Source organism: Lepidochelys kempii, chromosome 2 (assembly GCF_965140285.1).
Source record: "Lepidochelys kempii isolate rLepKem1 chromosome 2, rLepKem1.hap1, whole genome shotgun sequence".
NCBI lineage: Eukaryota > Metazoa > Chordata > Testudines > Cheloniidae > Lepidochelys > Lepidochelys kempii.
This window is the reverse complement of record NC_136381.1, coordinates 230,123,229-230,145,669: the sequence shown is the minus strand read 5'-3', so window position 1 is coordinate 230,145,669 and position 22,441 is coordinate 230,123,229. Positions and strand designations below refer to the sequence as shown.

General features: G+C 43.3%; 1 protein-coding gene across 5 annotated transcripts in view; it reads left to right on the top strand.

Annotated features, from left to right (window-relative positions):
- CUBN (cubilin) overlaps positions 1-22,441 on the top strand; it is a 226,786-nt gene that overhangs the window by 8,376 nt on the left and 195,969 nt on the right. For all 5 annotated transcript variants that reach the window (XR_012157573.2, XR_013635417.1, XM_073334127.2 and 2 more), the window contains 7 exons: positions 1,056-1,182; positions 2,832-3,000; positions 3,607-3,738; positions 5,040-5,135; positions 5,782-5,903; positions 13,822-14,008; positions 19,632-19,750. Coding sequence is in view for 3 of the 5 variants with exons in the window: in XM_073334127.2 (XP_073190228.2) it covers positions 1,056-1,182; positions 2,832-3,000; positions 3,607-3,738; positions 5,040-5,135; positions 5,782-5,903; positions 13,822-14,008; positions 19,632-19,750 (952 nt within the window). In the remaining 2 variants the exon portion in view is untranslated. The remainder of the gene's footprint in view (positions 1-1,055; positions 1,183-2,831; positions 3,001-3,606; positions 3,739-5,039; positions 5,136-5,781; positions 5,904-13,821; positions 14,009-19,631; positions 19,751-22,441) is intronic.

Sequence of the window (22,441 nt, the reverse complement as noted above, 5' to 3'; positions counted from 1 at the left end):
AGTGTGATTTTCAAATGTGCCCGAGGTTTGGTGCCTAAATCTCATTGAAATCAGTGGGAGTTAAGCACCTAACTGTGAAAAATCACACTAGCTGTCTAAATACTTCTAAAAACCTGTCCCTCAGTCCCTAGTCTAACTATGAAAGCGGCAAAGAGTCCTGTGGCACCTTATAGACTAAAAGACTTATTGGAGCATAAGCTTTCGTGGGTGAATACCCACTTCTTCAAATCTGAAGAAGTGGGTATTCACCCACGAAAGCTTTTGCTCCAATACGTCTAGTCTGTAAGGTGCCACAGGACTCTTTGCCGCTTTCACAGATCCAGACTAACACGGCTACCCCTCTGATACTAGTTTAACTGTATTGCTCTATCCAGTACACCTGTGGGCTGTAAGGTAGATGTTAATGCTCCACCACCTGTCACAGTATAATTATTACCTGTCTTACAGGAGGGTTTTGAAGGCTTAGTTTAATGTATGTTTGTAAAGGACTTGGAGATCCTTGGCTGGAAGGCACCATTTAAAGTGCAAAGTACCATTACTGTAATAAAATAGTCACATATGACTTTTGTTGAAAAACAGAATAAGGCCATTGTCATTTCATCTTCTGTCACCATCACGTCTGCTGAGAGTTGTTTATCTCTGGGTAGAGAAAGTTTTCACCTGTTGAAAAGTAAATCCTTTGTGAAAGGCTAATGGGGACTTTAGGGCCAGAAAACTGCTATATGAATACAGTTAGTTGCAACGTGGTAAAGAACCACACTGAAGGGAGTCCCAACATCTACACTGGGGAGGAAGGATTTTCCAGTGATTAGTACCCTAACATAGGTGTTGGGAGATCTGTGGCAGAGCAGGGCTTGAACCCAAACTTCATGTGTGACCTTGGGCAGGTCACTTAGTGTCTCTGTGCTCCAGTTTCCCATATGTAAAATGGGGGTATCCTGCCCTATCTCACAGGGAGGTTGTAAGGCTAAATAAATTCAAGACTGTGAGGTGTTCAGATACTGTGGTAATAAGACAGACAACATTATGGCATTTCTCTGTGTTTTCATCACTAGCTGTATCTGTACTCCAGAAACCTATGGGCCCCATTGTACCTCGACATTTGATGATTGCCAAGGAGGCTCTCAGGCTCTCTGTGAGCACGGCATCTGCATAGATTCAGACAGGGAGCAGCCCAATGAGGTAAGAAATGAAGTATGAGTCTCTTTATGCAACACAGTTTCAGTCAGTGTTTAAGAACCCTGAAGAACCAATAAATACCAATTGTACCAATAAGTACCAACCAACTGTGCTCTCGAGGTGAAATAGTGGCCCTGGGCAACTAATCCCGTACACAATGACCAAACATTGGTTGCTGCATGGTGCTGAGCATCCCTGTGACCACAGAGGGAACTAAGGGTAATTAGCAACTCCCAAGAGGCACCTGTATCGGGTCCATCATTATCCTCCTTTAAACAGCTGGGAAAGAAGAAACATTTTTTGCATATTTAAAAACATTACTTGAATCTCCAGTTCTAGTACTGGATATTATTTCAATCCTAACATTATCTGAAACATAGTTAAGAATAACAAACATTGTCATCACTGCAAGACCGCCATGGAAGGGAAAGCAAGGACTTGGCAATACTATCCCTGGTAGTTTCTGGGGCTGGCAATGTCACATGCACCGTTTACCTGCTGAATGATTATTGCCTGTCTTTCATTAAAATAGTCCAGTTTAGTAACTGTAGGTCTGCATTGAAGATTTGGTTAAGGTTCACCATTCAGTTGCTTCTAGGCTATTTTCCCTTTATTTTGTAGATTATTGGTGGGATTTTCAAAAGTTTCAGGGTTGGCTTGACTCTTCTCCCATTAAAGTCAATGATAAAGCTCCCCTTGGCTTCAGCGAGATCACAGTTAATGTTGAGCGCTTGAGAATATACCACCCTAATGTTATTTAATGTTAACTTCAAAACTCTTCATACTCCAATTCTCTGGGACATTGCTGAGACCAAATAAGGATTGTTCTTAAAAATAAATAAATAAATAAATAAATAAAAATCACACTTTAACAAGAGGTTCTGGAACATAACTTCAATCCAAATAAGTCATGCTGACTCCACTGAACACTGCAATTCGTTACAGATGTTAAGATCTGAGTGTTAGTAAAGTTTACAGTAAATATAATCATTGCCCTTAAAGAAAGTATGGATTTGTGAATTAATTAGCTATTTTCACTGTGTACCTCACACAGATTACTGCACAGTTTGCCAAACTGATTTCAGGTTGTTATATTTATATTGGTCTCTTTACCCTAAATGCAAAGCAAGCTGAGTTGATTTGCTTTAAATTATGTTTAGGTACAGTTCATGATTGCTGTTCATTCTCTCTGGTGTAGTTTCAGTAAAATACAGGTTCCTTTTGCTTAGTGAAATAATGATGCAGCCTGTTATTGCCATGTGCTAAATGTTCAATTTCAAAAGATGGGAAAATCTACCCATGACTATGCAAAAGCAAATCACGTGCCAACGGTTTTTTGGGGGGTGGGGGGGTCGGGGAAGGGATAGCTCAGTGGTTTGAGCACTGGCCTGCTAAACCCAGGGTTGTGAGTTCAATCCTTGAGGGGGCCAGTTAGGGATCTGGGGCAAAAATTGGGGATTGGCCCTGCTTTGAGCAGGGGGTTGGACTAGATGACCTCCTGAGGTCCCTTCCAACCCTGATATTCTATGATTCTATAAACCTCTCTTGTAATTGGCTGTAGTTGAAAAGATTTTTTAAAATTGTTCCTTGTATAGGCTTCTTAGTAGTTTTCACAATTGCCCTAATTCATAACATGCTGTTTAATATGGCAGCCAAAGTACAGCTGTATCTGCGATGCTGGTTGGATGTCCCCGCCTGGTAGCCCCGACTGTAGTGCTGACATAGATGAGTGCAGCCTCTCTAGTCCGCCGTGTTCTCAGAATCCTCCCGTAGGCTGCTACAACACTCCAGGCTCTTACTACTGCGGGCCTTGTCCCACAGGTACTTTATTCTCATTCAGCAACAAGAGGCAATGGTGTGTGCTGACTGCCAATACTTCACAAGCACAGAATTGGGGTCAATACAGGAGTAACTGGATGAAATTCTTTGGACTTTTTTATACGGGAGATCCAATTAGCTAATCTAATGGTCCCTTCTGCCCTGAAAATCTATGAATTCTCTTTTTGCCGTGCACTTATTTGAGTTATTTAGGCATTTTATAGAGAACATGATTACAGGGACTCTAAATAATGACGATCAGGATTAGAACAAGCCTTTGTAGCAAAAATTTTATGGTAAGGTCTGACTGGCCTAATCCTTATGTAAAAGTGTGATCCATTACTGAAAATGCACAGGACATATTCAAATAAAAAGTCCCCACTCACATTTAGCAGACTACATTATTTTAAATTCTACAGTACATTTCAGTTTAGTTCTAATACCTCAAAGGAGGAAGATTTCCCATTCACCTGCCTTTCCTAAATGGCATGCAAAAGTAATATTTTCCTGTGCTTGGGACAGGCAGGAAAGTTCTACTAAAAGGAAGAAAAGTAAAAGGTAGTCGTAAGGATTTGCCAGTTTTTGCCTCTCTGCTGTCTCTCTTCATAGGCTGGCAAGGAAATGGCTACCGTTGCCAAGATATTAATGAATGTGAGATGAATAATGGAGGCTGTTCAATAGCACCAGTGGTTCAGTGCATCAACACTATGGGATCCTTCCACTGCAGTCTTTGTCCACCAGGTAAAACAATGAATTGACTTTATGTTGATATAATGACAAGCAGGATATACACTGAAAACATGAAGATACTACACCTTCTAGCACCGTTAGTTTTGTTTAAATAAATAGGTGTTATACTAACCAACGTGATTTTAATGTGGTTTAATATAGTGTCTTGAGACAAAGCACATTTAAACTGCCTTAGGAAGACTTAGTGATGAGCATGTGATAGTGTACATATCTAATTACATCTCCTTTAAATTGATTCCTGTCATTCTAGCAAGACATTTTAAATGACTTATCAGAGTGCTTCCTTTGGCAGACAATACGTGAATAACTAAGATCATTATTATGTTGTCCACATTAACTAAAAGTATATGCTATATGTCAAACCACCTGGATTGTCCTTGTTAAAAGACTTACTAATTACTCATTGCTTTAAAAGTGCTTCCAAAATCTGTACAGTGTTTCCAGCCACAAAATAAACAGAGCAGCTGGAGTGGTGATAAGTCAACATTTTGAGTTTTATTATTTTTAAAGCCCTTTATGAGAAGCACAGCATCATTAACAGAAATACTAACTAACAGAAAAAATGTTTTTAACTGCCTGGAATAAATGTAATGGAAACAAATTCCTGTTAGGAAGAGTTCACCAACACTGTTTACCACACATATGTTACTCTATACTGGGAAGGCATTTTGAGTACATGTTTGATCTAATGCACTGGATCATAAGTAATTCATAGGTTTTGATGAATGATACTCCAAGTATCTCTTTCTTCTTGTCTTAATGAGCCTCATAGCAGCACCAGCAGCGATTTCCCACTCTCCATTCAGTTGTTTGTGTTCTAAACTTCAGTGCATCATGGGCCTATTCCAAACTTCAGTCTCGCAATCATGAGACCAAAGTTATAGAAACCCATGCACCACTGTGGTTTATTGTGTGCAGAAATGAATGGAAGGCAGAATGCAATGTCTGCTACAGCCCAGGTCTTAAGGTTCTGATCTCACACATACTTGGTTTATGCGGATGTAACTCTGTTTTGTCCATTGGATTTACTTATGATTAACAACAGAATCAGTAAGATCAGAGTCAGGGCCCTGAAGTGTGGTAACCTGAGGTAGTCAACGAAGTTTGAAAACCTCTGGTCCAGTGTCAACTTCAGCTTTTTCTGTTTAAGTGCTGGAAAAGCATCGTACTTGGTCCCCATTTAAGTCTTTCACCTGGGTGGCAGTACGAGTAAGCACAGTTCCCATTTGATTCTCACAGATTTTCACCAACCCTGTTTGTTTGTATAATAACAATGATCTTATTCTGACCAGGTTATGAAGGGGATGGAAGAATATGCACCCAAATTGGTATCTGCTCAATACATAATGGAGGTTGCCATCCATTGGCCTCATGTGTACCCTCTCCAGGTAATATGCCATTTTAAGTACTGTTAGATAGTTCAATATCAGTCTTCAAAAAAGTGGGCAGTTTTGTGACGACACATTTAAAATGAAGTCCTCTGACCTTACAACTTTCACTTTTGCCTTCAGACCACAAGCTAACAGATATGTACACTTTAGTGAACTGACACTGTCTCTAGCAACGGGAGACCTAGGATGCACAAGGGTGCAAAAGGCAGTGACCTGGCATTTGCAGAGAATGTAGGTAAAGCCTTCTGGCAGTGCTACAGTATCGTCAGAATGGATCCAGATTCCACCACCAGACATTTGTAGGTTTCATTGTGCGGATGTTGCCAGTCCCCACAATTCCCCTCCTGGAACCCCTCTGCCTCATTCCAGCTATAGATTCCATTCTGCACCTCTCTGCAAAGGCACGTGGGCCTCCACAGCTCTCTTAAGACTTTCCAATAATCAGTAGTCTTAATGAGTACAGTGGACACAGAGCAGGGAAGAACATCCCAAAACAGATCACCTGTTAATAGACTAAAGGATTTTGCAAAGCCCTGTTTCAAATTGAAAGACTGTTTCACATACTGTTAATGACAAAGCTGATATTGTTACTGTAATCAGGATCAGGCTAATTACTATGTATGTTTTGTCTCATCTTCCACAGGTCCTACACCTACCTGTGTCTGCCCAGCTGAATACACTGGAAGTGGTTTTGGGCCAAATGGGTGTGCCCCAGTCAGTGATACCTGTCAGCATCAAAACCCGTGTAGAAATGGACAGTGCTTAGTAAGTACGTCTCCTCATAGTTAAAGAGACAATTTTGTTTAGATGTGACCATTAAGACACAGTATACCATTGAGGATAAAAATCGGCATGGGTTTACCCCTGTGCAACCCCATTGGTGGTGATTTCTACATGCATTTCTGAAGTGTTCTTCACCATACTTTACCTACTGTCCTAGAATATAGTAGGTTTGCACAGGAGGAGGGGGAAAGTGTAAGTCAGTGCAGGATTTGACCCTAGTTTGATCTACTCAGACATGACAATAATGATAAAATATAATCACAGGGTTCATTTTTACATGGTACTTTTTCTTAAATGCACAAAACCAACATGGCTGTGGCGCTATGAATCCTATATCAAATTTTGCTGCTTGTGAATGGATTCATAGGCTAGAAGGGACCACCACTGTGATCACCTGGTCTGACCTCCTGTATAACACAGGCCATAGAACTCCCCCAGAATAATTCCTAGAGCAGATCTTTTAGAAAAACATCCAATCTTGATTTAAAAATTGGCAGTGATGGAGACTTCACCATGACCCTTGGTAAAGTGTTCCCAGGGTTAATTACTCTCACCGTTAAAATTTTATGCTTTATATCCAGTCTGACTTTATCTAGATTCAACTTCCGGCCAGTGGGTTGTGTTATACCTTTGTTTGCTAGACCAAAGAGCCCATTATTAAATATTTGTTCTCCTCGTAGATACTTAAACAGTGTAATCACCCCTTAACCTTCGCTTTAAGCTAAAAGGCTCAGAATAAGAGATAGCAGGACTATTAAAAAATAGTTGAATGGAGAGTAAAACATAGTACACAGCAGATACCATCAATAAAAAACATTTGGGAGTGTTCCATTTAGGGCAACACCCAGAATTCACTGATGGGTCGGAAACTGACTAACAGACAGAAAACAAACACTACAAACAAATGGTCATAGAATCATAGAATATCAGGGTTGGAAGGGACCTCAGGAGGTCATCTAGTCCAACCCCCTGCTCAAAGCAGGACCGATCCCCGACTAAATCATCCCAGCCAGGCTTTGTCAAGCCTGACCTTAAAAACTTCTAAGGAAGGAGATTCCACCACCTCCCTAGGTAACGCATTCCAGTATTTTACCACCCTCCTAGTGAAAAAGTTTTTCCTAATATCCAACCTAAACCTCCCCCATTGCAACTTGAGACCATTACTCCTCGTTCTGTCATCTGCTACCACTGAGAACAGTCTAGATCCATCTTCTTTGGAACCCCCTTTCAGGTAGTTGAAAGCAGCTATCAAATCCCCCCCTCATCTTCTCTTCCGCAGACTAAACAATCCCAGTTCCCTCAGACTCTCCTCATAAGTCATGTGTTCCAGTCCCCTAATAATTTTTGTTGCCCTCCGCTGGATGTTTTCCAATTTTTCCACATCCTTCTTGTAGTGTGGGGTCCAAAACTGGACACAGTACTCCAGATGAGGCCTCACCAATGTCGAATAGAGGGGAACGATCACATCCCTTGATCTGCTGGCAATGCCCCTACTTATACATCCCCAAATGCTATTGGCCTTCTTGGCAACAACGGCACACTGTTGACTCATATCCAGTGGTGATGAGGGTGGGATATGAGGGTGGGTCAATTTTCAACATGGAAATAGTTAGCAGGGGAATTTCTCCATGAATCTGTATTAAGACCATTGTTTAATATGTTTATTAATGATCTAGTAAAGAGGTGAAGAATGAGGGGAAATGTTTGCAGCTAACAAAATGTAGGTTTCAGAGTGGTAGCCATATTAGTCTGTATCAGCAAAAACAACAAGGAGTCCTTGTGGCATCTTAGAGACTAACAGATTTATTTGCTAGTTCACCAAAGCTTATGCCCAAATACATTTGTTAGTCTCTGAGGTGCCACAAGGACTCCTTGTTGTTTTAACAAAATGTAGGTTAGTCAAGACTATAGGAGACTAGTTCAGGTCACTAAGCATTGGCAATCCAGGTTCAATCCCCTGCTCTGTCACAGACTTCCTTTGTGACCCACTTAGCCTCCCTGTGCCTCAGTTCCCAATCTGTAAAATGGTCTGATAGTACTTTCCTACCTCCCATGGGTGTTGTGGGGATCAATAGATTAAAAACTGTGACATGCTCAGATAATGTATTAACGGGACACATGTAAATACCTAAAATCGATAGATGAACTTCAGAGGAACCCAACAGAGCTATCACTGGGTGGCATAAAGGCAGATGAAATTTCATTGTTAATAAGCATGAGGTAATACATTCCAGAAGGAGTAATTGCAACTACTAATGCACATTATTGAGCCCTCAATTAAAAGTAAACACTCAGCAAAAAGACTTTAGCATCACTCTGAACACCTCAATAAAAGCCTCTGCTCAATATGCGCTGCTGGACCAAAAAAGTTACGCATGCAGAGAAAGGGATAGAAAATAATAGTGGAAATATTATAGAGCCATTCTATAAATTGATGGTGAGATTTCCCCCACCTGGAATATTGTATTCATTCAAGAAAGTCATAGAAGAAGCACAAGGGGCTCAAATAATGGGCAACAGAAACAATGGGAGATCTGGAAAGACCCTCATGGGAGGAGAAATAGGAAAGATTAGGATTGTTTAGAGAGGAGATGAAAAGAAGGGGCAAAAGAGAGAAACACAAAATAAAGAATGATACAGAGAAAGTAAGTGCTTCCATTACCCTTCTTCATAGTAAAAGAACAGGGGACATCCCCTGAAACTGACATTCAGCAAATGTAGAACAAGTCAAATGAAATAGTATCCTGCACAGTGCATCATTAATTTGCAGAACTCATTGCTGATAAATAGCATTAAAGTAAGAGCCTAGAAGGTGTCCAAAAATTGACATTTAAACAGGTAAAGAGTGAAGTTAACACATGGAGTGGCAGTCCAGCTCAAGGCCCTCTATGATACTTAAACCCCACAAAGGGACTGGATAGGCATCCCACTAATGGGTTGGCTGCATAATGGTGCCTGTGCACACAGTTATTAGTGCAGAAGACCACAATGGGAGCAGACCAGAGGTGCGGCAGCAGATCTGTGTTTATCCAGAACTACTGACCCTTGTATTCCATGCAACTGGTACAGAGTCAATGGGTGCTATTTTAGTGAAACACCACAGGCCTCAGCAGGGAGGTGAGTTTCCCCAGCACTCTGCATTCTACCCACATAGACCCCAAATACTTGGACTTTGTGTGTGAAGTGAATTTCGTGTTCTGAGAAAATGCAGTTACTTTAATATGATTAAGAGTTTGTAACTGTATCTACCCCCATGTTCCATGGCATAATAATTGACTGGAGTTAGGAAGAAATTTCCCATATGGTCAGGTAGGTTATTCCATAATTTTCCATTACAGGGTTCTTACACCTTTCTCTGAAGCAGTTGATACCACTACTATCAGATTTAGCGCACTGGCTTGGATGTGTCAGGATCCTGGCAAAGGCAGTCAGGAATAAGGGTCAGAGCAGGGTCAAACCTGAGACTGAGAGGAGTTTCATAGTCAAGTTCCAGGCTGGAGTCAATACCAAAGATCAGGGTCCAGGTCAGGAGGCTGCAGGTCAAGTTGAGGTTGAAGCCAGGAGTGCAAGACCAGTGATCAGGAATGGTCATGGTAGCTACAGGAGAGCCACACTGTTGCCTGGACACTTCCCGGAACACCCCTTAGGTTTATGTAGGATGGGGAGCCAATCAGGAGGTATGAGGCTGCTGCCTGTCAGACCTCTTGAGGCAGGACTTCCTGTGGTCTGAGTCTACAACAGGTCATGGATAATGGAGCACAAGCTGGTTATAGCTTCTGTTGGGTGGCAGCATGAAGATATCTGCCACCTGCAGCTTTTCAGGGCTGTGTTTGAGACCCCAGGAGCCCTACATTACACCTCCTAAGGGGCATTTCCACTGGCCTGGGTTTGTCTGGATCGGCCTCATGGAAGGCTGTCATGAGGTCATGGATTTGGGATTCTAGCTCCCAGGATCACTCTTCTGAACCAGCTCTCCCAGAAGAAACCATATTTGATTTTTGAAGTCCAGTATCTCATGGATCTTGTATTTGTCATGTCCCTGGATCTGCACCAGAGGGGGTGGTGGTTGAGCCTGGTGCGTGAAGGGGTTGTTGATGTTTTTAGCAAGGATATAGGGAACACTGGGTGTGCGTTGAGGGATCTGGGTAACTAAAGCCCCATCGTCACTGGGTTAATTACCTGGCTGATGAAATATGGCCCAAGGTATTGGAAATACAATTTACAACATGGCCAGTCGGAGTGGAGGTTTTGGGCTGAGAGCCACACTTTTTACCCAACAGTGAATTCTGGGTGTTCCCTGCACTGGTGGTTAACGTACTGCTTATAATCTTCCTTGGTCTTGTCCAGATGTGCCTTGAGTTCTTCTTGGACATCATGGATCTGGCATACTTAGGTGGCAGCTGTGGGATTGGTGGAGTTGCAAGGAGAAGGGGGATGGAAGTCACAGTTTGCATAGAATGGACTCTGCCTGGTGGAGACAAAATCAGCGTTGTTGTAAGCAAACTCTGCTTTGGGTAGAAGGATCAACTAGTTGTCCTGGTGGAAATTTGTGAAGCAGCACAAATATTGTTCTAACACTTGAGTCGTTCATTCAGACTGACGGTCAGTTTGTGGGTGATAGGCAGTGGATGTTTAAGCGCAGGTCCTGAGCAATCAAGGTTTCATGCCAGAACCACAACAGAAACTGGAGACCACAATCAGCTGGGACTCGCTCCTGGAATCCTTGGAGATGGATGACATGAGCCACCAGGAGCTGGGCTATTTCTTCTGCAGCCAGCGTATGTGCAATGGGGACAAAGTGGGCCATTTTTGTTAGTGGTTGACTACAGTGTAACTGTTAGACACAGGTAGCTCAACCAAGAATTCCAGGGTAATGGCTACCCGGGATCTGAATGGGGTCTTGGAAGGCATTAGGGTGCCACAGGCGTTTGAGTATAGTGTCTTGGTGCAGACACATGTCTCACAGGAATCGACATGTGAGTGGATTGTCATGCACATTCAGGGCCATCAGAAGGAGCAGCTGGCCGAATGGAAGTTCTGAATCAATGCATTCAGGAAATTCTGGGGCTTGAGACTCAGCATAGGGGGCTCTTGGCTGGTGAGATCTCCTCCTTTCAGGACAAGGCCTCAGCAGTCTTGTTCTGGGCCTCTGGGTGGTACATGATGGTGAAATTGAAGTGTGTGAAGAACAGGGTCCAGCGAAGCTGCCTCTGTTTCAGTGCTTTGGCTCGGCAGAGCTACTAAGTTTCTGTGATCCAAATATACCTGTACTGAGAACCGAGCACCCTCCAGATAGTGGTGCCACTCTTCAAAGGCCACTTTGGGATCTAGAATCTCCTTATCTCGAATTTCATAACTCTGTTCAGCTGGAGTGAGCTTCCGTGAATAGTAGATGCAAGGGTGGAGGTGTTGCTGGGGCCCATGTAGGCAGACTTCTTGGCAGAACTTGGAGCAGAAGCTACTCTGGTGCTCATGCCAAAGTATGTGGAAATCATGAGCTGCCAAACCAGCCATGAAATGCTGAAGATTATGGGGAAATGTGATGAGCAGATTGTTCCAAATGGAAGGATTTCCAGATGGTTGCAAATGGCAACTTCCAGAGGCACCATCTCCTGTGTCACTGGCCCTGACAAGAGGAGTGAGCCATCTAAAGTTTCCACTAGGTTTGGGACAGTCTTTGGTTGTGCCTGAATACCCAGGGCTTGGGCAGTACTGGCATCGAGGAAGTTCTCCACTGCCCCAGAATCCACCAGTGCCCACTGTGGGGGAATTTGGTAAGGCTCTCCTGGAACACAAACAGATCCAGACTTTAAGGTCCAGGGAGCACTCGCTGTGCCTGGGGCATGCCTCAGTGAGGAGGAGGGGGGCATTATCTGGGGGTTTGCCCAGGCCAACTCCTTCTCCTGGGCCTGCGTCGTTTCCCGAAATCGGTCATGCTAAAGCTAGGGATGGGTAATTGGTAAGAATATGGCTGGATCTTCCGTTGTAGAAACACAGCCCATGACAACAGCAGTGCTCTTTTTCCTCAGTGGTCACATGGCAATGGGTGTCATCCAGCTGCATGGGTTTTGGGTCTGGTTTGGAGAGGGGTACCACGAGGTACCAGTCAAGTGGTGACCAGGACCCCTTCCTTTCCTTATGTTGTTTGTGGAGCCTATTGCTGATGGCTATGATGAGATTGACCAATGTACCTAGATTGGTTGGGGCCTCCACACAAACTAGATCATCCTTAATTTCTTGCCATAGTCCCCAATAGAACTGGTAGAGCTGCACCACTTTGTTTCACTCAGTGTCGGAGACTAGTCGCCAAAAGTGGGCTGCGTACAAGAAGTCTGGTCCCTACCCCTGCTGGAGTTTGCACACGGCCATCTCCACTGAGTGGGCATGGTGTGGATCATCAAATATAGTAGAAAACACCTGGAGGAAGGCATCCCTGTCAGATAGCGTCGGGCTCACTCATTCACGTGGGGGCGAGGGCCAGTACAATGCATCTCCCAACAGGTGGCTAATAATGAGTAATACTTTTGCTAGGTTGGTGGGGCAGGACAGGGTTGGAGCAGAAACAGCAGGCAACATTGGTTAATAAACCACCTGAATTATGGGAGTCCCCATTAAAATGTTCTGAGTGGGGCACTGGGTCTGGGTATTTTCGTCCTGTAGCCAAGCTGTCTGTTCTCATAGCAGCTGGTTATCTGCACTGTTCTGTGCCAGTTGGGACCTCAGTATCGCATTTTCACCATGGAGCAGGGTGGGTTGCCTGTGTAGAGCTTGGTTCTGTGTTGCGAGCTGGGATAATTGGGCTTGAAGCTTGGGGAGCTCCTCCTGGGAGGGTCAAACACATTCAAGCATCTCCACTACCCTGTAGGGCGTGTTAGACAAGGAGGGGCCCAGTGCCTCCACAGTCCTCCAGGGTAGACCTTCACCATAGGCAAGAGTGGTGCAGGCAAACTGTCAGGATTCTGACCAGGGCAATTGGGACCAAACATCAGAGCAGGGTCAAACCTGAGACTGAGAGTAGCAGAGGAATTTGTGGTTGAGTTCCAGGCTGGGGTCAATACCAGGGATCAGAGTCCAAGTCAGGTTTCAGGGTCAGGGTCAGGAGGTGAAGTCCAAATCAAGCCAAGGTCAAAGTCAGGAGTTCAAGACCAGGGATCAGGAATGGTCATGGCAGCTACAGGAGAACCATACCATACCATGGACTCTTCCCAGAACATCTCTTGTGTTTATATAAGGTGGGGAGCCATTCAGGAGCCATGTGGCTGCTATCTGTCAGACCCCTTGACGCGGGACTTCCCATGGTCCATGTCCACAGTGGGTCATAGGTAGTGGAGTATGAACTAGTAACAGCCTCTGGGTTTGAGACCCCCTGGGTCTTACAAGATGGACCACTGGCCTGATCCTGTGGTCCTTTGGGTTTGCTCCATTCTTCATTAACTCTGTCTGGAGTAGTTAAATCCCACTCATGGCCCCTTTAGACTATTCAGGCTTCAGAGACCAGGCCTGAGACAAATGATTTATAAACAGCTGTTGTCCTGGCTTGTACTACAGCACTGAGAGGTAACTTGATTTACTTGTTTCTAGGGTAATAATTTCAGTGCCAAGCAAACAGTTTTCTGGATGGCTAAAGTAAGATAGATTTGACTTTTTCAGGTAATTTGAAAGGCCTCTGCAACGCAATAATAGACAAAACAAGGAGCTAATCCGATTAGGCCTTGGGCTTTTTTTAGTATCTAACAAGTATCTAATGTCAAGAGAGTTGACTACTGAGTGCTTCCTTTGTTTCTCTGCACCAGCACTGCCAACTAAAAACAATAATAAATATCAATGATTTTATTAACTATATTAATGACTTAAGTTGACTCCCATTTGCTGCATCTTTTCATTCAGTTTATTCTTGCAGGCTACACTCTCTGGATACTTCTGTGTGTGTGATCCGGGCTGGACAGGCATCAATTGTACGGAAAACATCAATGAGTGTTCTAGCAACCCTTGTCAGAATGGTGGAAGTTGTACTGATGGAATTAATGGCTACTCCTGTGAATGTACAAATACCTGGACTGGACCTCAATGTCAGACTCCCCAGCAAGGTAACATGAAAAGCATAGTGACTGAGAACTGAAGCACCACCCTATCAATCTGATATCTATAAAAGGCATTTGGATTAGAGATGAGGTTTATAAGGGAAAAGTCTTACCCTTGGGTTTAAAATATGAGAGGCAGTGGAAAATAGATCCTGATCCAAAGTCCATGTGAGTCTTTCCCACTCCTTCAGTGAACTCTTGTATTGAGCCCATAATGCTTAAAGCTTCTAACTCCACGTGCTTACCAACAATAGCATAACAGACAGGTTGAATTTTAGGCCTACTAGCCTTGACTAGTCCCTTTAAATCCTAAAATTAGATTTCTGTAGTTAAATAGAGATCTTCCAAATCCTGACCATGTGTGTACTAATTCAGATGGGAAGGAGGATTTGCGGTAGGGATAATAGAATCACAAGTGAACAGAATAAAGTTTGCTTTTGATTTATATAATGTATTTCATACTTGGTTTGCCTCAAAGGGCTTCACAAAAAACAGTTAGATTGTAGTAATGCAATGACTATATGCTTCAAGCAAATGTGGCAACTATTAGGCTTTCTATAGTAGTCACTATGCAGTCTGGGATATTAGAACTTACGTGACAAAGAGAATGTTGTCAATGAAACCAGGAGGATCACTATTTCTTTTCAAGGAGTGTCACAGAATCTTTAATTTTTACCCGGTACAGCAGACGGTGACAAGAAATAGACTTCAGTTTAAATGTTTTATCTGAAATATAGTACCTGTAAGTCACAGTGCACCTCATCACCCTCTGTGTGAATACTACATTGCAGAACCAACGTAGAATAGGAGCCTACACCGGGACTTAACTTTATGGCTTTCTGACACTGAACCAGCCTGAATCTACAATCAAGGAATTGAGAAAGATAGCCAAACTGTGTGGATCCCAGTGGCTTAGAAACCGGGGAGGGTGGGGGGGTGCTCAAAACTTTGAAAAAGTTCATTTTGAAACAGCAGCTGACCAAATGTGTCCTCAGCCAAAAACATAGCGTCATTGCTGTTCATGGAGATTGGAGAGGGAGAGCTAAATGAGGCCCTGAAGTTTTTGGTTAACAATAAAAACATGAAGGAAGTCCACACACTGAAAACATTATTTAAAGGAAATATAACCCACAGAGCCAGGGCATGTTACAGTTGTAGGGAAATTACATGGCCCTGTCTTTGACACTGTTTTTCAGTGGCATGTTTTACAAATACTTTATGAAAATTAATTTAACATCAAGGTGCCGTTCCACTGACACACACACACAGACACACACGCCAGCATCAGTCTGTCACAGTGTGGCTCTACAACTTCATATGTATTGTAGACAGTTGTGTGGGCTGGTAGCATCATCTAACATTACAGTTGGCTGACACTTCCCATTATAAGACCCTGTTTTTAGTTGCTTAGAACTTTGCCAGACTTTAACTGTTCAGGCTGAAATTTTCCATGCTGGGTATCTGCCTCAAGTATTAATTTTATTTAAATAAATAAACTAAACTGAATAAACCCTTAGTTGAAATTTTTGCCAGAATGCTTCTGCCATTTCTAAGAAAAAGGCTAGGGAAAAATGCATTGTCTTTCAATGTTAAAAAAAAATCCTGGTGACCTTTCCTTTGAAAAAGCTCTAGCACACCTATGCTTTGGAGGAGGTACTTGAAATTTGTCAGAGAGATGGCCTTTGTGTCAGAGCTGTGCCTTTCTGTGAAAATCTACCTACATGTGGCCAAGTTTATAAGCTTCTAAAAAATTGCAGTTTAGACATGCTTAGCAGAGACTTGGTAGAGCTTAACAGCTAAAATCTCTGAAGATTCCACCCTTGGTGAGCATGCTCAAGTCTCTCACGACTCCTAATACTGAGAAGACTGCATGTGCGCCATCCCCTCAGATCAAATGAGCATGCTCCTGTCCAACGCTTGAAACAATACTTTCTCTATAATGGCTGGTCCCAGCTGCTGCAGGCTATGGTAGGGCCAACCACTGGAATTGAGAGCAGAGAGTTGATGTGTCCCCTGCTCTCAATGACCCTCTTGCTGGCATTCAGGCAGAATGGAGGAGGAAGCTGTCTGATTCAAATGTAGAGAGGACATGAACTGGACCTGGAGCTTTTCAGGGGAGAAAAATGGAGAAGTATATTGGAACAAGAAACCTGGGCGGGGGGCAGAGCCTGGAAGTGGCTGGGGTAAGGTCTGAGAAAAAGGGAAGGACGTGAGGGGTAGCCAGTGGGTGGGAGGAAACTGATATTGGGTGAGGAGCTGGGGGAGAGACAGACTGGCAGGGCAAGAAGAGTGCGACTAAGAACTAGTGGGAGGTGAGGAGAGGAGAGAGATCTGATAAGAAGCTAGGGTGCAGGGAGAGAATTGGGATTGGCTGGGTAAAGAGACTGGGACGAAGCCAGTGGAGGCAAGGACACTTAACTTGGCTGGCAAAGAGGGATTGGCTTGGCTGGGGAGTAATGGGAGGCAGTGGAGATGGGAAACATGAGGGGAAAGGGTAGCTTGAGGCCAGAGAAAGAGAGAAGTTGCGAAGGGAACTGGGCCTGGCTGGGCAAGGAGATTGGGGACGAGGACTGTAAATAGCTGGGTAAATATCTGTGAAACCTGCTGGAAAATTATCTCATCCCCCCTCTAGTGCTGGTCCACACAAAGGATAACATACTGTTACTACCAGTTACTGTATTAGCTTAAATGGCAGAGGTCTGTATGGTGGAGCTAAAGATTCCAAAACCTTGTTGATGAACCATATGGGTATCTATATGATAACACGTAATGCAATTTCTGTATGATTAGTTTTTTTTTTAAATCTGAAATTACACATAAAAGACTATGTAAAAGAACATTATTAAGGTTCCAGAATCAAGCACTCAAAAGTTAGGAAATGCCAGGTCTATGAAATTTTAATTTGCTCCCCTTGTGCATGTGCATTATGATACAGTATTTAATTACATGATCACTCACTATTTTTTCCACAGGACTCCTACCTTATTTAGTGTATAGGATGGGCCTGTTCTGGGGATGATCAGGGCTGTGCAGTGAAAGAAGCTGCTGTCTGTAGGACCCTTGCCTCATTTGTTGCAGAAGTTGAAAGGTGTACAGGAAATGAGGCAGGGGACTGCAGGAAGGGGAAGGATGATCTCATGGTTAAGGCAGTTGACTACTGGCCTGGAGAACTGTATTCTATAGCTGCCAGTGCTGCAGAGTTCCTATCTCCTGCTAGGCAAGAGACTTAAACCACACTTTTCACATGAGCATAGGCAGCAAGTTATATGGGCCCGTGGTGTTTGTGCTCCACCAATATTCAGGAACGTGGGCCCGGCTCCGCCAAAGTTTGGGCTTATATTTTCAGAGCTGTCCCGTCCATAGGACGGACCGGGGCAACAGCCCTGTGCTTTGAGGGGCCCCGTGCTTCAGGGGGACATGGGGGCCAGGGCAGCCTGGGGAGTTAGCCGGGGGCCTGGCGCTGCAGCAGCAAGTGACCCAGCCTGCCCCGCCTCTTCCTGCCCCTGCTCTGCCCCCTCACTCTCCCGATTCCACCCCTTTCCTCAAGCCCCCACCTCCGCCCCACCTCTTTCTGGCTTCCTCCCCCTCCGCCAAGCGACACTGGGAGCCAGTGGGGTGGGGCAGAGCGGGGCAGGCTGGGGCCGAGTCACTCGCTGCTGCCAGTGCCAGGCCACCCGTTACTCCCCAGGCCACCCTGTACCCCATGTCCCACTGAAGCATGGGGCCCCCCAAAGCGTGGGGCCCGGGGCAGTTGCCCTGGTCTGTCCTATGGATGGGATGGCTCTGCTTGTATCTGTTCTGTGCACCACCAAAAATTATGCAAACTTGGTGCCCACGCACAGGAGGTCACTAATTGTGTGTTGCTTATTTTCTGTGTGCGCAACCTGAAACCCTGGGGTCTGATTTGCAGAAGTGCTGAGCACTCACAGCTGCGACCGAAGTCAATGGAAGCTGTGTTTTGAACATAGTCATTGCTACATTCTGCTAAGTGCTCCGAAAACTCAGGTTCTAGGTGTCTCAAATTGGGCGCCCAAAAGTGGTGGATACTTTTGATTTAATCTCTCTGTGCCTCAGTTTGCCATCTGTAACATAGTGATAATACCCCCTCATCTCACAGGCTGTTGTGAAAATTAATTAATGTTTGCAATGCATTTAGATACTATCGTGATGAACACCATGAGTAAATAAGTAATTCTGCCTTCATAACAATTTTTGAATAGTGTGAAGTAAATAAGGCATGGTGCCCAACAATGAGAAGAAAACAAAATATTGACTGACTACTAATTAACTGAGCACTGTTCATCCTGTGCACTGAATGAGTCAGGGCTCCTGTGGAAAAATAATATGTTATCATGTAATTAAGAAGTGTATCATAATGCACAAGCACAAGCAACCTTAATTCTGCTGTTTCCTAACTTTTGAGTGCCTCACTTTGCAACCTTAAGGTTTTTTAAATGTAGTTTTTATTTATTTTTTGGCTTTTGTTTCTTTTTTCTGTTTTATTTTCCTTTGTGCATGTAGTTATAACTTTGTATGGCATGGGGAGTGAAACTCTTTTAAATACCCATTGTGAGAACTGTTTATATTTGTAGATATGTCTGGCTATATCCTATTTTCTCCTATTTTTTTCTTCTCTTGATTCTTTTCATTACTAAGCACACTTGTATGAAAATTGGATTTTTGTTCCTGAATTATTCAAAGTAGAGGCAGTTAAAAATTGGAATATCTGTCCCACAGGAAATTCTGATCTTCAACATTTGTTTTAGTCCTGAATCTGGACAAAATGTCAAAATATCAGGTTTTTTGTGGAATGAAAAGTTTTGAAATATTTTGGTTAGAAAATGGTGAAATATTTTACTTGAACATTTCCAATCAAAACAAAACATTTAGACATTCCCCAAATAAAAATGTTTCATTTCAGTTTGTTGAACTGAATTGAAATATTTCATCTGGATTCAGTTGGACATTAAACTGCATCTGCATATGGTGCCATCGGGCTTCCTGGGAGTTGTAGTTCAGATGCAGCATGATCCCATTCTTCCTAGTGGGATGGGTTCTTTTGCCAGACTACATCTCCCATGATGCACCACACAGTTTGGTTAGAGAGGTGACCACTGTGCATCATGAGAGATGTAATCTGGTCAGGGAGTAAGGCCCATAGAGGAGAATGAGGACATAAAGCACCCGTATTACAACTCCTAAGAGACATTACATCAGCATAGGCATATGCAGTATAATGTTGAACAAACCTGAAACAAAATGTTTCAGTTCAAGTTGAACCAGTAGAAACAAAATATTTCATATTTCCTTACAGAAAATGAAAAACTTTATCAAGATCTGAATTTTCCTGTGGAAAAAATTTGTTTTTGCAGAAACAGCATTTTCTATCAAAAAGTCATATTGATGGAAATTTCCCAGCTATCGCTAATTCTTAGGCTTCTTTTGCTTATTACTCACCTGAGGTCACTCTGCTTTCAGTAAATCCCAGCCATTCCTCTTATACAAATGGTTCTCACCTTTTTTTTCTAAATGTTTACCAAATCAAAAGTTATGGTAAAGGATTTCACTCTATTTACTTCAATGCAGGAATAACTGTAATGAATCTATTTTGTTTTGTTTTTTCCTGCAGTTTGTGGAGGGTTTCTTTCAGGCTCCAATGGGTCATTCAGCTACCCTAACAATCCAGGCAGTGAGCAGTATGATCACCGGGTCAGCTGTGCTTGGGTTATCCGAACTAACAACAATAAGGTAAACTAGAGTGCACCTAAAAATAAATCACCCTGCTGGAATGAGTAACTGTCAGTTGATCAGCACAGTTATAATTATGACCAGGAAGTGTTACTGGAGTCAGGAAAAATGACTTCAGGGGATGAATTTCAGTCTGAGGGAAGGAGTGTAAATACAAACTGTCAAACAAAAAGAAAAGGAGTACTTGTGGCACCTTAGAGACTAACCAATTTATTTGAGCATGAGCTTTCGTGAGCTACAGCTCACTTCATTGGATGCATACCGTGGAAACTGCAGCAGACTTTATATACACACAGAGATCATGAAACAATACCTCCTCCCACCCCACTGTCCTGCTGGTAATAGCTTATCTAAAGTGATCATCAAGTTGGGCCATTTCCAGCACAAATCCAGGTTTTCTCACCCTCCACCCCCCCCCACACAAACTCACTCTCCTGCTGGTAATAGCCCATCCAAAGTGACAACTCTCTACACAATGTGCATAAAAATCAAGGTGGGCCATTTCCTGCACAAATCCAGGTTCTCTCACCCCCTCACCCCCCTCCAAAAACCACACACACAAACTCACTCTCCTGCTGGTAACAGCCCATCCAAAGTGACAACTCTCTACACAATGTGCATGATAATCAAGGTGGGCCATTTCCAGCACAAATCCAGGTTTTCTCACCCCCCCAGCCCCATACCCCATGTGTATGGGGGTGGGGGGGTGAGAAAACCTGGATTTGTGCTGGAAATGGCCCACCTTGATTATCATGCACATTGTAGGGAGAGTGGTCACTTTGGATGAGCTATTACCAGCAGGATAGTGAGTTTGTGTGTGTGGTTTTTGGAGGGGGGTGAGGGGGTGAGAGAACCTGGATTTGTGCAGGAAATGGCCCACCTGGATTTGTGCAGGAAATGGCCCACCTTGATTATCATGCACATTGTGTAGAGAGTTGTCACTTTGGATGGGCTATTACCAGCAGGAGAGTGAGTTTGTGTGTGTGGGGGGGTGGAGGGTGAGAAAACCTGGATTTGTGCTGGAAATGGCCCAACTTGATGATCACTTTAGATAAACTATTACCAGCAGGACAGTGGGGTGGGAGGAGGTATTGTTTCATGATCTCTGTGTGTATATAAAGTCTGCTGCAGTTTCCACGGTATGCATCCAATGAAGTGAGCTGTAGCTCACGAAAGCTCATGGTCAAATAAATTGGTTAGTCTCTAAGGTGCCACAAGTCCTCCTTTTCTTTTTGCGAATACAGACTAACACGGCTGTTACTCTGAAAACTGTCAAACAGGTAATAAATGCTAAAGGTATTCAAAGGTGAACTGAAATACTTTTTATGCATCGAGGGCCAAATTCAAGTTTCTTTCTTTCTCTTGCAGCCATCAATTACACAGCACTTCTAACCCCAAACATTCAAAAATCATAGCCTGGCCACCAAAAATCATAAGATCTTTTAAAAAGAATTAATTTTAGTTCTTTTTATCAGACTTCGATTTCTGAACCTGGATGGTGCACTTGAGTCACATTTTTATGCTTTTCTTCATGACCACGAGGTTTAGAAATTTACTTTAAAAACAACAGCTGAGATTCCCATATAATCACGTGCCTTCAGGAGCAGGGGCTTTAAGAACAAACAGCAAATATTGCAAGATTCACGATAGACTTGCAAGAGTTGGCAACACCAAACAACACATACTAACACCTTAAATAATACAGAAACCATATTTCTTACACTGCTTTAGGTTTGGGATGTGATCCATTTACAGCTGCATTAGAAATATTAATGAATATCCAATAGGGATCAGTCCTGCACTGTGATGGGTTAGATGGTAGGTTGGTAGTCTAGTCTAGATGGCCTCACAGGATTATCCATGTCTAATCTCTATGAGTCTGTGAAATGTAGAATCCTGAATTCACATCTTCAGTGGTTGAGCATAAGAAAAGCTGATCTACAAATTGTGGCACTTTCTCGGGGTGCCCAGGTTGTGAGTGACCTTGTTATCTCACTGCCTTCAACCATAGGAAGATTTGCTTGTGCTTAACTGGATGTCAGCTCCCTGACACCACCAATCTGGTAGGCACACAGAGAATATCCTTGGGGCTCTGCCAGCCCTTACTTTGCCTTGCAGATTAACAATAGGTGCAGACCAGTCCCTGAGCCCCCTTGAAGTGTTCCCCTGGAGTGTCTAGCTCTTAACCACTGGACACTCTCAGAAATTACCAGGTAAACTGTCCCCAACGGAACAGTGCACACACCAGCTTGTTTGGTTCATCTGAGGATTACCTTCAATATAACATCACAGCACTGGGATACAGATATAGTGAAAACCATCATAAGTTTATCATCAAAAGCTAAGATCTAAGATACAGTGAATAAGAATAATGGTGGAAATAGAAGTGGGTCCATATAAAACAAAAAGTATAACATGCTTCCTGGAATCTAAAGTTAACTCTAACAGGCTAAAAGCATCTGATGAAGTGGGTTATAGCCCACAAAAGTTTATGCCCAAATTCATTATTAGTCTCTAAGATGCCACAAGGACTCCTCATTGTTTAGGCTAAAAGTAGTTTGTCTCGCCTAAACCATCAATGTGGCTGGGCTTTCCCTTTCATGAATGTGAAAAGTGCTGTCCTTTTTGCTTCCGAAGTGAAGGATGAAGGGGTGTCTTTTTACATACTCGTTATATTCCCCAAAGACATTG